General features: G+C 42.6%; 1 protein-coding gene across 5 annotated transcripts in view; it reads right to left on the bottom strand.

The window, feature by feature from the left end:
• KCNN2 (potassium calcium-activated channel subfamily N member 2) overlaps positions 1-17273 on the bottom strand; it is a 158393-nt gene that overhangs the window by 31432 nt on the left and 109688 nt on the right. For all 5 annotated transcript variants that reach the window (XM_042905505.1, XM_042905539.1, XM_042905513.1 and 2 more), the window contains one exon: positions 5138-5279. In XM_042905505.1, coding sequence (XP_042761439.1) covers positions 5138-5279 — 142 coding nt within the window. The remainder of the gene's footprint in view (positions 1-5137; positions 5280-17273) is intronic.

Below are 17273 nucleotides of genomic sequence, written 5' to 3'. Positions count from 1 at the left end.
CTAAATCACACTTCTGAAAGGCACTCACTTGAGTTGAGGAATCCATGGGGGGACCCTGTGGAAGTCCAAGGGGACCATTTATCACACACCAACCTGTGTCCCTAGGATGGGGCAGATGATACTTCATGTTTAAAGGTAATTTTGCCCCCAAATCTGGTCATCCATATTCTACACAAAGGGCCCACAAGAGACGTCGTAATTCCACAGAAATGGAGAGGTGAAAATTGCAAATGAACGAAGGACCTTCATTCTCATATAAGACAGGAGATACTCTGTCACCAATGAGGTTGTATTCTCCTCTTGAAACAATCATCTGTATTCATAAGCAAGGGGAGATGAGAGCTTCCAGAATGTGTTTTGTCTAGATGTGCAGATATGAAAGGGCAGACAGGATAACCTTTTAAATGCTAAGCAAAACAATTCCCTTCTCTGCATCCAGTTGGAGATCATGAGAAACCAGCTCGAGCTGACAATAGCGAAGACACAACAATCTCACAAGGTTGTCTGCCTGCCACCTTCAACCAAAAGAATAAAGCCATTGAGAGAATTCATGCCATTGGTTATGGTGACATCCACACTAATGAATCCTCAGGTCCTTGGTACAACCCCACAGAGGAAAGACAGATGAATAAGGAGAAAAAAGGAATTACAACCTTCATGGCTTTTCTCTGGAAGGGTGATGAGTGACTTATTATACGATCCTAGGATTTTATGGTTTTAAAATACTATCCAGGAGAGAGAATGAGATCTTTGTCTCCTCGGCTTTACTATCAGGTAGGTCTTGGTAAAAAGGAACTTTCTGCGTGATTTGTCTGACCTATCACAGTGTAATACCTCTTCACACATTTCAGTATCTGAGATCCCGTTATTCTAGGATTTCCATCATCATTTATGTAGAACATTGTAAACGAAGTTGTAAAAACTATGAGAAAAGCTTTGCCTGATTGGCTTGTATTCACAATTGATATTTCAAGTGAGGAGAGGTTATTTTTTGAAATGTTCACTTGTTACTCTCTTAGAAATATTCTGGAAAACTCTCTCTCCTAATTGTCTAACAATATATTTCTGCCCAGAGCACTGCAGATTAATCTTAATGTCCTTGGCTCCCAAAAATATCACTCATGACACAAATTAAGCTATTTAAAAATTTTAAATCACGGTTTAATTTTGGGTTTGTAACCAATGAAATGTGAACCTCTAAGACGATGCCACAAAATAATTCATTCGCTTCATTAGCTTTATCAAGAAATGCAGTGCTCATTTCTTTATTTGTACATTTTTGAAATGGGTAAGTGTTTTAGATGTTAGCATATGGATCGACTGTATCTTATGTCAAAGTAAAAAAAAAACACATAAAGGTATAAATTCTATCAATTTTTAAAACACAAGAACCAGAAAATTCAAATATAAGAGAAAACAAAGAAACACAGTACTTTGGAGAAAATATACAAGATGATTCAGGGATGGCCCTGTCCTCTCTCAGAAGTATTGTAAGTCGTATTTCTTTTTCACAATTTAGTAGGGGCCAGATGGAGAGAGAGAGAGAGAGAGAGAGAGAGAGAGAGAGAGAGAGAGAGATGGCCCTGGGGAAATCTGACATTGTACAGTTTATCTAAACATGCATTGCAGAAAGCCCAAGGGGCAACAGGCAAATAAATCCCCCCCCTCCCCAACAAAAGGAAACCATATCTGGCTTAGATAATCCCCAGGTGACAAACTGGTATTTAAGTCTCTTGGAGGGGGGGAGTATCTGACAAAACATATTTCAGCTTAAGGAAACTAACCTTTTATATGAACTGTGAAAACAAGTGATCTTTTTCTAGGTATCTATACTGCCAGCCAAACACTGTACAGGCAAACACTGTACAAGTTTGTAGGAAACCTCCAGCCATACACTGCCGATCCCTGGGAAATTTACAAGGGATAGAATTAACTCCCCAAGCTCACCCCCAGGAGACTGCTCTGGGGCCCGACTCAACGGGAGGCTGCCTGGGCTAGGGACAGACACAATCCTATTCCTCCTAGCATTTCACATAGGCTCGTCCAAGATTACTGAATTTCTCTACATGCAAGTAAACCATTTTGGGTGGGGCCAGTTAAGAAAGAAATCTGTCCCGGGGTGCCTGGGTGGCTCAGTCGGTTGAGCATCCAACTTCGGCTCAGGTCATGATCTCATAGTTTGTGGGTTCGAGCCCCACGCTGGGCTCTGTGCTGACAGCTCAGAGCCTGAAGTCTGTTTCGGATGCTGTGTCTCCCTCTCTATTTGCCCCTCCCCTGCTCAGGCTCTGTCTCCCTCAGTCTCTCAAAAACAAATAAATGTTGAAAGAAAGGGAAGGGAAGGAAAAAGGAAAGGGAAGGGAAGGAAAAAGGGAAGGGAAGGAAAAAGGGAAGGGAAGGAAAAAGGGAAGGGAAGGAAAAAGGGAAGGGAAGGAAAAAGGGAAAGGAAGGAAAAAGGGAAGGGAAGGAAAAAGGAAAGGGAAGGGAAGGAAAAAGGGAAGGGAAGGGAAGGGAAGGAAAGGAAAGGAAAGGAAAGGAAAGGAAAGGAAAGGAAAGGAAAGGAAAGGAAAGGAAAGGAAAGGAAAGGAAAGGAAAGGAAAGGAATCTGTCCCTTAGAAGGGAAATAGAGTGGAGCTTCTCAGGCTGAGAACAGAGGGCCTGTTTCACCATGAATCTAGACAGTGGCAATGAGGTCGCTATAAATTTCAGTGCACACAACACATTTGCGTCCATATAGATTATAAGTGGATTATAACTTCATTTCTTTTGTGAAGTAGGATCAGCAGTGACATCTAAGCAAAGGAGTGGTTCAAACAACTAAATAGAAGATTTGTGCTGTCTGATAAGGCTAGAAAGACAGGAAGGGCAAAGAAAAAAGCAAGGAAAGCTACAAGTACCACAGGATCCAGGCAAGGTTAATCTCCAATCTGGCTAAGATCCACTGCATATTAGGCTATTTGCACAAGCCCTGAGTCATACCTGATTCAACAATAAAGGAGTGGGGTTGGGGGGGGCCATCTTGCCAGAAAGGAACACCAAGGAAATTGTTTCTAAGAAGCTTAAGGGGAAAGACTCTGTAATTACCAGTTCTGTGTGTATAAATAGCATCATTCATGTCCCTCGTGGGCTTGTTATGGCCCTCCAAAAATACACCCATGCACATTTCATTTCCCAAAGCATTATGCTATATGATAAAATGCTATCTCTTCTGAGGAAAAAGGAGGAAGTGATCCAACAGTGAGCAGAATGGGCGCTACCCGTTGTAATGAAAAAAACAAAAAACAAAAAAAACACAAAAAAGTTCATTAAAATGCACAAAACTATTTTTCTTATACAAGCAAACCATGTTAAATTATAACCCCAGATCATATTCTGTACAATTGGGACTTGAAATGGGCCTCTCGTTACCACTGATGACCTTAAAATTGGCCCAGATTTTATTTTCACATCTAGCTGTCTTAATCCCCGTTTGGTTACTACCAAGTGGGAGAAGAATGTTCCCACTCCATCTATGCCCTGGGCAGCTCAGTCCTTCCAGCCAGTTAGAACTCTTGGAACAATCTTCTGAGGCAGCTGCTAGCAGGGTGCGTGTTGCCCTGGCCACCATTCAGAGGCCCTCACATGGAGATCCTGTCCCTCTGCTGCCAGCATGGGGGTAGACACAGTGGGGGCATTGGGAGGGATGCCTAACATCAGAAATGCTGGGAATTTCCTGGCTTAGGAGCTCCTGGTACTCGTTCTCATAGCCCAACATGTAAGCAGAAGATCAAAGAAGCATCAAGATGATACTTTTTGCTGTCGCCAAACTACACAAAGCAGATGAGAAATGGACAGAACCCAGGTCACTGAACACAGTGCATCAATTAGAAGCTACGTCTGGCTTAAACACTGAAAAGTTCATACCACATTGTCATCAATTTGAGATAACCTGCTGGCCTCCGATGTGTATGCACCTAAAATACATGGAACCAATTAGTCCTGGTCAAATCGGGGTGGGTATGGGGTAGTGATCGCGTAGGAACTTGTGCTGTATCACAGAAGAACAGTGACATGTCGCTACGGGCAGCAGACTTTTCTCAAGGGTTCCGCAAGACCTGCCCACCCGTCCCAGCCTCATGCCATGGCACTGTCCCGCTTTTCACCCCTGGGCCAATGACCTTGCTCAAAGGTACCAAGCTCCCCCTTGACTCACTACCTTCAAATAAACCATTTCCTCCTCCTGGATGCCCTTCCTTCTTGCCACACTGCCTGGCTATCCACCCTTCACACCTGAGCTCAGAAGTCAACTTTCCCGGGATGGAGGAAAGAAAATATTATTAAGAAAACCATAAGGAAGGGGCATCTGGGTGGCTCAGTCGGTTAAGCGTCCCACTCTTGGTCTCAACTTAGGTCATGACATCATTATTCATGAGTTCGAGCCTTGCATCAGGCTCTGTGCTAGGATTCTCTCTCTCTCTTTCTCTCTCTGCCTCTCCCCTGCTCATGCTCTCTCACTCCCTCTCTCAAAATAAATAAATAAACCAAAAAGAAAGAAAGAAAGAAAGAAAGAAAGAAAGAAAGAAAGAAAGAAAGAAAGAAAGAAAGAAACTCATAAGGAAGAGAAAATACATTTACAGTACTACACTGTATTTATTGGAAAAAAAAATCTGCATATCCTTAGACTGTGCAGTCAAAACCCATGTTGCTTGAGGGTCAACTGTAATCTAATTCTGTGATTGAGAAAATGCAATTTTTCAGCCCTTCAGCACACTTCAGGATAGGTTGTTATGGTCCGCATTTTGCAGATAAGGAAAGCGCGTTTCAGAGAAGAGAAAGTGTACCTCGCTCTTATGACAATGAGAGGACCCATACTGAAATGAAGAACTTCCTGGCTGCAGCTTAGAGACCAGATTTGCTCCTCAAAACTAGTGCCTCTCCCCACAAAAAGCAATCCAACAGCCCCTGATGCTTCATGGAGCTGTATCACGCTAAGAATGAAGATCAAAACCAGCCATGTTCTCTCGCAACCTAGAACTGATTATTTATACTGGCTGCTGGCTGTTGGGAAACCTAGTAGCTTGCAATCAAATCACACTGTGCACCTTCATGCCTTCATGGTCTAGGAGGATAAGCAAAAGAAACAAAGTAAAAAGACACTTACCATAATTCCAGTAAGCAAACAGACTCCTTTCCCACAGTATGTGTTAGGTACCATGTCACCATAACCAATGGAGAGAAAAGTTATTGATATCAACCACATCGCTCCGAGGAAGTTGCTAGTAACATCCTGTTGATCATGGTACCTGCAAAACAGCAAACAGAGCCGGTCCTTTATAATTAATCTGCAGTATGGCTGCCAAGGGCAATTTGATCCAATCTAGCGAATTCACTAAGTAGCTTCCATAAACTGATCTACCAGAAAGTTTTCAAATCTCACTATTATGTGTCAATAAAATTGAGGTGTCCCTGAGCAATCTGACAGACATCAGGACGTTCCTCAACTTGAAAAACAGTCTGAAAGGGAAGCTATAAAACAGGACAAGTGCTTTTTTCACTGGTAGAAACTGACAAATGCACATTTCTTTCTGAATTCTGCCCATGCCTTTCTCGTGGTTCCTCATTCCTTGATGCCTGCTGACGTGCCCAACTTAATGGGACCCTATGTGGTACTACTGCATGCAATCTGTAATCTCTCCCCACACCCTTCCAGTAGGAGGAGCCATGCTGTTCCCTTTGCTACCTTTATTTCTGTGATGAGCCAACTCCTAGTCATCCTTCAAATTAAATGCAGGTGGAGCCTTTTCTGTCTGCTCTTCTCCCAGCCCCTCCCCTGCATGCCCTCAGCATCCTCTGTATTCCTCCCCCACAGGACATTACTGAGACTGTCTACCTGAAGGTCCTGCTCTAGCTGGCTTCCTTGAAGACACAAATGTGCCACTGATTGCACAGTCCCTGCCCAGAACCGGAGCTTGACAGAAATCACTGCCTCACTAGTTACACACGAAAAGCTTGCAGTCAAAAAGAGAGGGAGGGATATAGTTTATCCTAATTAGTCTTTGAGGTATCAAGATTTTTGTGGTGTGGGAGAGGAGGAGGGTTTTTATATCAGAAATATATATCCTATGGGGGCACCTGGGTGGCTCAGTCGGTTGAGCATCCAACTTTGGCTCAGGTCATGATCTCTCGGTTTGTGAGTTCGAGCCCTGCATGAGGCTCGCTACTGTCAGCGTGGGGCCTGCTTCAGATCCTCTGTCCCCTTCTCCCTCTGCCCCTCCCCTGCTTGCACGTTCGCGCTCTCTCTCAAAAATAAACAAACCTTAAAAAAAGATATCCTATAGTGTTTATTTGAATTAGCAGCACTGAACAGTAATGCTGGCCCATCATGGAGACACTGCTATCCGCCATGCACACGACAGTGAGGCCAAGTGAGTTGTTGCCCCAGAAGAACTTGCCCTGGATGTGTGTGCTATGTAGTCATGGAGCAGAGTGCCCCTCCTCTAGTCTCCGCGGCAGTCAGACCCCAGACTCTGGTCACCACGGGTATTCTTGGCTCTTCACCCAACGTCTCCTAAGGATCACTTTCCTTCACAGCTCTCAGATACCACTGGGGAGGGTTTTCCTGGCCTCATTTCTTGGTCTCCAAAGCATGCTCATAATCTCCTAGCTTGCCCATGCTCAATCCTTGCCAAAGAGCATACCGTGAGTCTTGGGTGGTAGGAGGCTAGAAATCTCCACCATTCCACCCTAGTGAACTGCCACCAGGACCCAGCTGTAGAATCTCCTCTTCCCAGAATGGCCAGGTCGAGAGGCTGTCATTGCCAAAATAGAGGTCAAGTGCATTCCTAGCTTTCCAGGAAGACAGATGAGTGCCTTCACCCTCATCTGTGATGCAATCGGTGCTATACTTCAGCTGCATCATGAGCTAATGGGCTCTGTGACCTACTCTGGGGGCATGCTGGGCCTGTGTAATAAGACCTCCATGGGCAAATGTGGTTTTTATTTTAAACAAGATGCTTAGGGGCGCCTGGGTGGCTCAGTCGGTTAAGCGTCCGACTTCAGCTCAGGTCACAATCTCATGGTTGGTAGGTTTGAGCCCCGCATCAGGCTCTGTGCTGACAGTTCAGAGCCTGGAGCCTGCTTTGGATTCTGTCTCTCTCTCTCTCTCTCTCTCTCTCTCTCTCTGCCCCTTCCTCACTCATGCTCTCTCTCTCTTTCAAAAATAAGCATTAAAACAATTTTTTTAAACAAGACCCTTTGAAATAAGCTTTAGATGATAACTCTTTCATGACATTGGGGCTCTCTGTATTCTTCATCAAGCACCTGCCTAAAATAGGGAACACATTACCCTGGTGTGGGTGTGTGCTGCACAAGAGAGGGGTGGCAGGGGCACTCATGTCCCATACAGCCTTTAGTTGTGAGACAAGGCCTCTTAACAAAGCACGATCGACATAAAGATCTGAGACACTGAAGAGGTGAAGACTCTAATTCCCTGATGCATCTGTAGTATTTGTGGAGCACCCGCTATGTGTTTAGCCCTTGGCTTGGATTTTCTCGTGTTACATCATTACTTTAAGACCAAGGCAACCTTTTTGGCCAAAACAGTGATAGTCCCCACCTCTATCAACCAGGTGTCCTCAATCACTTAGAAAATGCGATCGTGTGCCAGTGAAATCCTCAAGTTATTTCCACACCATGAATGGCCAGGACACATGTGCACTTACAAAGAGGCGTGTGAGATTTCAGACTATGAACAAAGGTCTCTAAGGGAAACCTTCATGGCTGGTGTCCACAAGGATATCTCAACTTCGTCATGGGTATGGAGAGCTTGCCCATCTGTTCTTTCCAAAGCACTTTTGATTTGGTTTCCAAAGCTCGGAGAAGTAAACAGTTTTGAAAATTACCATAAAAAGCATTCACTGGAACGTTTAGGCAACCCGATTCCTCTTTAGTTGCTTACCTTAATAAATGCCCAGGTTTTAAATACACAAATTTGACTCTTTGCAAAGACTCTCAAGCATTACACCATTCTATCGTTCTGTCAATATTCATTATATACTACGCACATTATTTTGGGTCAGACACTGTAATCCTGTAGTGAAGGGCCTAATTAGAAATAAACTTTCTAGGAATTGATATTTTAGGGCTTGGGATTCAATGGTAAATTATTTTTTTTTCTGCTTATGAAATAATAAATATGCCTGAAACGTAGCTCACCAATATGGAAAAAGTAACATCTTGGACTAATGTTTATATTACATTCAGACATACTTACTTGTGAATAGTCAAGAGGGAAGCAATTAGGGAACCACATTAGGCACTATTTGAATAATCAAGATTTCTTTCCTGGCAACTAAAATATCAAACTTATCAGCAGGATGATATTATCCCTTAGAACACTGCCAGATTTGGAACTATGCCAGATTCACACCACTGTGAGTGATTAATCTGCACAATGTAAAGGGTAAAGAAAAAAATTTCAAGACACTGTTTACAGATGTTTATTTCACAAACTTAGACAATTCCAACCTTCTTCACAAGAACTATTCTATGAAAGACGTGAAGAAATGACTCAAAGTGGCAAATTTCAAATTCTGATCAGTATGAATCCTTGTTTAATTAAAAATACATCAAATAAGATTAAAATTAGAGCAAGGGAGGCCTGATGATCTCAAGCTTTTAAAATAAGAACTCTGGAGTTTGGACAGAAGACTTACTGCACTGTTTTAGAGCAGTGCACGTTTCATAGACATAATGGTTGTGAGATCGGCTTTAAGGTTTGGAAAAAAGGAAAAATATTCCTTTTCTTGGTTTCCATTCATTTTTTCACTGTTGCCATTTTCTCAAGTGGGTCTCCCACTTGTTCTTATATCACAAATATGACAGCTTTCTGTGATACTTGTTTAAATTTGCCAGGTTATCTTTCCCAGGGCATTTCTGAATTCTTCCCTGAATGAGATAGCATCTGCCCTGCACCCCGGACTCTCTCTCAGCATCTTTCCAGAAGCAACAGGAGCTTTGGCCACATGAGTGGCTGGCACTATGCCATCCTCTTTCATGGCTTTGTTTACAGGTGCGATTCCTCCTCCACCCCCCCAGCCCTGATTTGTATTTTGAGAATCTACTCATTGGTCCCCTTTTCCAGACTCCACACAGCTTTTGGTCAACAGGGTACTTCAGGCGGTCCTCTGTAGAGATGTCTAGCACCATCAGCCAACGTTAACTTGGGTCATAAGACATGTAATATGTAATTTGCTCATCTAACATGCCCCTAGAATCTTAACTATAAAGAATTTAAGGACAAAGACTATGTCTTTATTGAATTAAGTAGCATGACAATGTGAAACATTTGTTATCAAACTGATGTGCCCCTAGCCACATTCTAGGCCTTCAGGATCACATATACAGAGATACAAAAAGGGGACAGGAATGAGTCTTGCTCATCAATTAACGCGAATCAGATTTGTCATGTTCTGTTCCAAGATCTGTGGGCAACTTCTAGGTATTTTTACACTGACAAAAAATAATTCAACAGTGGAGGTTAACAGCTGACAAACTACATTCATTAGTCTTCTTCTGTTAAACATACTGTTAATACTACAAATGGCAAAAAGACTTCATCTCAATTGTCAGCTCTGATCTCACATACCAGCCTTGGTTGTAGAGTAAAAAGTATTATGGAGATTTAAATGCATGTGATTGATCCACCACCCGTTGCCTCTTGTGAATCCACCTTTCTCTCCAAAGATACCACTAAAGGATAGTAAGGCAGTTGAAAAAAATGTCTAAACCCACAAGAACAAAAAGAAAGAAAGGAGAAATCAGAGCATGAAAAATAACACATTTTTATACAAACAAAAGTACACAAAAAATTATATTTCCAGACAAGAAGAAACAAGGGACTGGATTTACACTGCCTCCTGAAACAACTACAAAACCAGACCAAATATTTGAAACAATGGTTAACAAGACATAGATCATCTACTAATAAAGGACAGTGATCCCTGAGAGATGGTAAACAACCAAAGTGATCATACAATCGCCTCAGCTTAATATCTGAAGAGGATCTGCAGGATGTAGCTGAGGGAGAGAAACCAGGCACTGTCCAAAATTCTCCCTAAGTTCAGGGACAGAGTTGGAAATCCAGAGAGATCTGGAGTTCAAAGCGTCAAAATCCAGACAGAAGAAGTCTGCACTGAGGGAGACCCAGAGATCTGCACAGGAGTCTTCCTGATTATACAGCTGAGTAGTGATCAGTACATGCATATAAAACCCCAAGGCTGGAGAAGTGCAAGTACTATATGTAAAGTGGTTCAACATCACTTAAAGACAGGTTGTAGTAAGTGGTATCATTTCAAATGAAGATAAGACTGTGATAATTTAGTTACAGTATACCTATGTCTAGGTATGCTGTAACCCTAAAAGACCCACTAAAATAATACACCAAAGTGTACTAACTAATAACACTTAAAGGATATAAGATGGAAAAATAAAAAATAAGTAATCCAAAAAGAAAGCAGAAATAGATAAAAGGGACAAAGAAAAGATGGGACAAATAGAAAACAAACAGCCAGAGGACAGATTTATCCAAGCATATTGGTAACCATATTAAATATAAATGGCCTAAATACCTCCAATTAAAAGGCACAAAGTGCCATAGAACCCATGGAAGGTTCACAACTTCAAGAAACCAGGTATCATGCAGAGGGTCAGGTGCCTGTCCCTGGTTGGTACTACCAGACAACTAACAGGAGACAGAGTTCATTCTCTGGGGACAGACTGGAGATTCTGACCCAGGGCCCAGCTAAGGCCAGGAAAGTTGTTTGGGGCCGAAAACATGGGGATGAAATTCAAGTTTCCAAACTGAATAACAGCTTCTCCAGTTTCCTTTCTTCACTCCCCATCCCTGACCCTATAATAGAATTCACTATTATAGACAAAGAATATTTTCCTTTGGAGAAACAGAACAGTTTCAGTGAAAAGGCATTCATGTACCAACATCAAGGATCCCCTCATGAAAAATGCAGCTGTCCACTTACCCACCCTACAGGAAGTTTCACCAGACAACAAGCTCCTCTCCCCATATAGAGCTCCCAATTCCCACTCCTGACATGAAAGAACCATAGATGGTCAGCGCACATTTGAAGTATATTCTCTATAGAAAAGATACAGACAAAAAAGGAAGAAAGCAAAGAAAGAATGGGAGGAGGGAAGAAACAGGAGAACCTGGACACAATGCAGGGTGATGGGGACAGGAGTCCTGAACTCTCTAATTTCTGTCAGGAAAGACCTAAGGGAAATGATGGCATCCATAAAACAGGAACAGGATACTAACAAAAATGTGCAAAGAATAAAAGAGGGGAACTTAAAAAAATATTATAGTGAAAAAAATAACATAACATGATAAGAATATAAATTGGAAGAAACCTCCCAGAAAGTAGAAAAGACAAAAAGACAAGGGTAAAAGGAGAAGATAAAGGTTGGTTCTCAGAGAATCAACATAGATGGCCTTATAAATGAATTTCTAGAACACAGAAAGTGGAAGGAAAGAAATGAAAACATTCTTTTATTTCTTTGGTTTTTCCAGGAAAACTGGAAGGCAGGGATCTCAAAGATTCTAGTTGGTATCTGCATAGGGAATAAGAAAAGACCTAAGTCAATGGGGGTGGGGAGTGGTCACAGTAAATTTTATTTATTTTTTTCATTTTTATTATTTTTCTAATTATTCTGAGCTTTGGTTTTTATTTTATTAATTTTTAAGTCTTTTTTTTAAAGTAGGCTCCACACCCAACATGGAACTTGAACTCATGACCCCCAGATCAAGAGTCACATGCTCTACCGACTGAGCCAGCTAGGAGCCCCCACGGTCAATTTCAAAGTACTAGGAATAAGGAGATCTTAAAAAGTTCCAAAGAGTGATCTCATGGTCCATGAGTTCGAGCCCCGCGTCAGGCTCTGTGCTGACAGTTCAGAGCCTGGAGCCTGTTTTGGATTCTGTGTCTCCCTCTCTCTGACCCTCCCCTGTTCATGCTCTGTCTCTCCCTGTCTCAAAAATGAAAAAAAAAAAATTTCAAAGAGGGGGAAAAAGAGATCACAGCTAAAGATGAAAAATGGTTGTCTCTAACATTATTTAATCATTTAACCTGTGTATTGTGTATTGTGGTGGGAAAGGTGGAGGCAATCTATTACTCCTGGATTTGAAGAGGTAAGGGATGGAGAATCTGGGCAAAGGAACCAAACAGGCATAGCTCAGCCCCTCTCCCTGCTCTACTTACCCACAGAGCAGACCTATCTGGTTTTCTGTGCAATAAGCTTCCCCAAGGAGAGATGACTCCCCCTGGGTTATGAGGTGTACCTATAAATCCATCTATTTTAGTGGTGAATCATCAGAACACTGGGCAGCCCAATGGGCTGTAGTCAAAGGGATGGTTGTCCAGATCCGTTTTATGTCTATAATGAAGCTGATACTTTGATGTCTACCAGTTGAAGACCCAGAGAAGTGAAAGATCTACATGATCTTGCTCCAAACCCCAACTACGTGCTTGTAATTTTGATTTTAAGTAAAAGCAAATAAAATAAGCGATTCAATTAAGACATACAACCATAAAAAGAGCTCCAATGAAGGCATACACCTAGGGCCAAAGGAGAAAAGTACTGAGTGTCAACCGCTCAGAAAGGAGGGGGGACATGTATCTCTTATTTGCCACTGGTCCAAATCAAAGGTGGCCACCTGTACCTGCATATTAGAATCACCTGGGAAGCATTAAAAACTAAATATGCAAGGGGCGCCTGGGTGGCTCAGTCTGTTGAGCGTCCTACTTCAGCTCAGGTCATGATATCACAGTTCGTGGGTTTGAGTCCCACATCAGGTTCTGTGCTGACAGCTCAGAGCCTGGATCCTGCTTTGGATTCTGTGTCTCCCTGTCTCTCTGCCCCTCACCCACTTGCGCTTTCTCAATAATAAACATTAAAAAATAATAATAACTATGCAAAAGCCTGGTATCCCATGACATGGATATACTTTTTTAAGCTTCCAGGTGATTTTAATGTGTTGTCAAGGCTGAGAACCATCTATTAGCTTTATTTCAGAAGTTCTTCATTCAATAACATGTGGAACATCTACACAGAAACGTGTATATGAGCAAAAAATAGTTAAGTGTTTATGAGAAGTTCAAAATATGGTAAGGGAGAAAAACTGATGGCAAAGAATACTAAGGTGACATGTAACTTGTACTAAGTGTGAATATGAAAGGTAAAGACAGATCGAGGAAAAAATATATAACAGATTGAAAGTAATGATATGAGTATGTAATAATGTTAACACTGACACCTAAAATTATCCTCTTAAATTCAAATAAAATGTAAAATCCAGTAGGTGCAAAGATTTTACTAAATACCTTTCTAAGGGAAGGCCCTCTAAAGTGAAGATATTAGTAATTTTATGTATAACATTACTCCATAAATAATTTACACAAAGTTCCTTCAGGCCAGAGAACGTGAACAGCCCCAATCAATGTGACTTTCTTCTTATCCCTTCCTGTTTCCCTGCTTTTCTTTTTATCAGTGAGTTGTGAAAACATAAACACGTCTTTACGACCTTGGGGGTCCCAACATATTGACTTCCTTCACTACTGATAAGTAGATCCCAAGAAAAGCAGCAGAGATAGGTAGTAAAAGGCTATTTGTAAAGCCCAATTGTAATTTAGGCCAGAGCCAGTTCTGATTTTCATTAAATGCATAATTCTTTATTAACTCTAAAACACACCAAAGTCAGTTTTCTTTTCTTTTTTAAGTTTGTTTATTTATTTGGAGAGACAGAGAGACAGTGTGAGTAGGGGAGAGGCAGAGGGAGAATCCCAAGCAGGCTCCATGCTGTCAGTACAGAGTCTGATGCAGGGCTTGAACTCATCAACTGTGAGATCACGACCCGTGCCTAAATCAAGAGTTGGATGCTTAACTGACTGAGTCACCGGGATACCCCACCAAAGTGAGTTTTCTATTTTGATTTCATCCTGCTCTTGTATGCCTGCACGTTTGGAATGTTTTCCTCTCTTCTGGTAATTTGGAAAATCACAAAGCTAAATGCTTCTCTCTCTTCCTCTCTCCTTCCCCCATTTCTCTCTGCCTTTTGTTTCCTCCTCACCTGGTCTGTGCCTGTGTGTGTGTGTGTGTGTGTGTGTGTGTGTGTGTGTGTGTGTTGGAGGGAGAGTAGTTCTATAAATTGACCGATTTCTTTTCATGTGTTTAACTGTGGCTAATGAGAATTTCATCCACTGTGTGGATACAGAAGATTGATCTTTGGGTAACTGCCATCAGTGGATATGTTGTAAGAGCATAGGCTTCCTGTGAAATAAAGCTAAAAGTCTCTATAGGAAATAATGGGGATAATAGAATGGATTTTTAAACTTGAAGAATGACATTATGTTTCCCTGAGAAGACATTGTCTATTATTCATTTATGCATTTTCATTTCTGTGAGAATGAGGGAGTTCAAAAATGACTTGCCTGTTAATACGTTACCAGTCTTAGTTCCCCATAATTATTTTACAATGATCTAGGTTAAAAACCTACAGGAAGACAATGGTATCACATTAACATACCCTCGACATACTTGGAAGACTTAGCAGCATTCGGGGTCTCTTTGATAAAGAGTTTAGTGAAATATGACCCTCTCTGGAGAGAACTTTCAGGTCTGAGAGCCATGGTACCAAGTTGGTTCCTAAAAGTAAAGATGGAGAAAGCCCGAGGGTGTGTGTGCCCATCAGGAAAGATTTCCCTGAACAGAGACCTGCATTTAAGCAATAGTTCTCAATCCTAGGGGACCCAATCCCCCTTTTTAAGATCTTGAAATGGAACTCAAATAGTATACCTTATCTACATACATGATTTTTTAAAAGCTATTTTATTTTTGAGAGAGAGAGGGAAGGTGAGAGAGAGAGAGAGCACAAGCCATGTGAGGGGCAGAGAGAGACAGGGAGAGAGAGAATCCCAAGCAGCTCCATGCCTTCAGCTCGGAGCCCAATGTGGGACTCAATCTCATGAATGGTGAGATCAGAGACCTGAGCTGAAATCAAGAGTCTGACACTCAATTGACTGAGCCACCCCGGAGCTCCTGTATACATGATTTATAAAACAAAAATCAATATAACACCTTAACTGAAATACAGAGAATTAAATTGGAGTAACAATTTAAAATACAGCATGTAGGGGCGCCTGGGTGGCTCAGTCGGTTAAGTGTCCAACTTCAGCTCAGGTCACGATCTCGCGATCTCGCAGTCTGTGAGTTCGAGCCCCGCATCAGGCTCTGGGCTGATGGCTCGGAGCCTGGAGCCTGCTTCCGATTCTGTGTCTCCCTCTCTCTCTGCTCCTCCCCCATTCATGCTCTGTCTCTCTGTCTCAAAAATAAATAAATGTTAAAAAAAAAATTTTTTTTAATAAAAAAAATAAAATACAGCATGTATTTCAGTATCTAAACCCTTGGGCAATACTAACCTAGGGGGTGCCCAGGTGGCTCAGTGGGTTAAGCATCCGACTCTTGATCTGAGATCGAGCCCTGAGTCTGGATTTGTGCTGACAGCCAGAAGCCTGCTTGGATTCTCCCTCTCCCCTTCTCTTTTTGCCCCTCCCCTGCTCTCTCTCTCTCTCAAAAAATATAAATAAATAAAAATTTAAAAAAGGACTAACCTAGAAGACATAAAGAGCAGTTAGTTTGCACCTTTTATGTAAAAGCACTTGGATGCAATTTAGTCCAGCCAAAGTGAACTGTTCTGGCAATTTAAGAGCCACCGGGGCACGGCCATAGCTGATGTGATTTTCTGAAACGTGAAAAGCTTTTGGCCAAATCCCAAATACAACAAATGACGATATTCCCTCAATTTCTACATTATAAATGTGTTATAAATTATATGATTATAAATCACGTTATAAATAACAGCCTTATTTAAAAGTGTACATATTACAATTGAGCAAAAATATTTCATGTGGATATTTAAAATGGATTTAGGTCTAAACTATGAAAATTATGAACAGGTTTTTAGTACACAGAATGTCCAGCAGGTCAGTTCAAGGTCAAGTGGGACACAGATCCTCTGTTGGATGGGACTGTCCCAAGCACAACAGAACACAGAGCATCCCTGGTTCTCCCCCCCACACCTCCTCCCGCCCCAGTGACAAACAAAGAAAACTTTCTCCAAAAGGGCCCCTGGGGGCAGAACTACCCAACCCCCCTGCCCCTCCCCACCCCCCACCATGCCCTGTGAGAAACACTGGTCTATCACTTCAGCTGGGATTCTGTAACAGCCATCAGAAAATCTGGGGCTGGCTGTATTTCAACACATCTGGAGAGGAGGCAAACTGGAAAAGCTTAGAATTTGGCACAAAATTCTATCCTCGAGCCCCTGCTACTCCCCAGGCAATCAAAGATAGATCAAGTTCCCGAACTACGTCATAACCCAGGCCTGCATTTCTGACCGAGTTTCTCCTCGATTCTTTGTTAACTTCCCAACCCATAGTTATTTGAATTTTCTGGGGCACCCTGCATTCCTCCAGCTCCCGCTCTGTGCCAGGCACCTCGCACACACTGTAGGCTTCCCCAAGGGGCAGGTGGAGCCCCAGCAGACAGAGTTGGAGTCATGTGGGGTCAGGCCCAAAGATTCCCTTACCAGAAAGTCAGCGCTAGAAAACGCTTCACATAGCTCGTGTCTGACGCATGCCAGGCTCACCAATGGCAGACACAGCTAGTCTACACGGCCCATCAGGCCGTAGTTTTAGAAGTCCCCACCATGATCTTCTACACGCACGTGCAGCAGCCTGCAGACAGATTCACCTTCCTTCTGGGAGGCTGAGAAGAGTGGCAGGGAGGTCAGTCACTAGGTGGCACTGCCACACCAGTTTATCTCCAAGGCTGTTCCAGCTGAGGCTGGCCAGGACATGCTGGAGTCAGGGTTGTGAGGGGTCTTAGCTGCGAATGCCTCTCCATGAAAGCCTCTGAACTGGGCATCCTGCAAGCAGGGGCTGTTCCATGTGAGAAACAGCAGTGATGGGTGATACAGACAGTCCCAGGCCACTCCTACACCTGGAGAGCCTCAGGTGTTACCAAGAATCTCAGGGACCGGTGCCTGGGTGGCTCAGTCAGTTAAGTGTCCTACTCTTGATTTCTGCTCAGTTCATGATCTCATGATTCGTGGGTTCGAGCCCTGCATTGGGCTCCAGGCTGACAGCACAAAGCCTGTTTGGGATTCTCTTTCTCCTTTGTCTCTCTCTCTCTCTCTCTCTCTCTGCCCCTCTCCTGCTTGTGCTCTC

Source organism: Panthera leo, chromosome A1 (genome assembly GCF_018350215.1).
Source record: "Panthera leo isolate Ple1 chromosome A1, P.leo_Ple1_pat1.1, whole genome shotgun sequence".
NCBI classification, from domain to species: domain Eukaryota; kingdom Metazoa; phylum Chordata; class Mammalia; order Carnivora; family Felidae; genus Panthera; species Panthera leo.
Note: the sequence above shows the minus strand (reverse complement) of the source record. Positions and strands in the feature narration are given on the sequence as shown.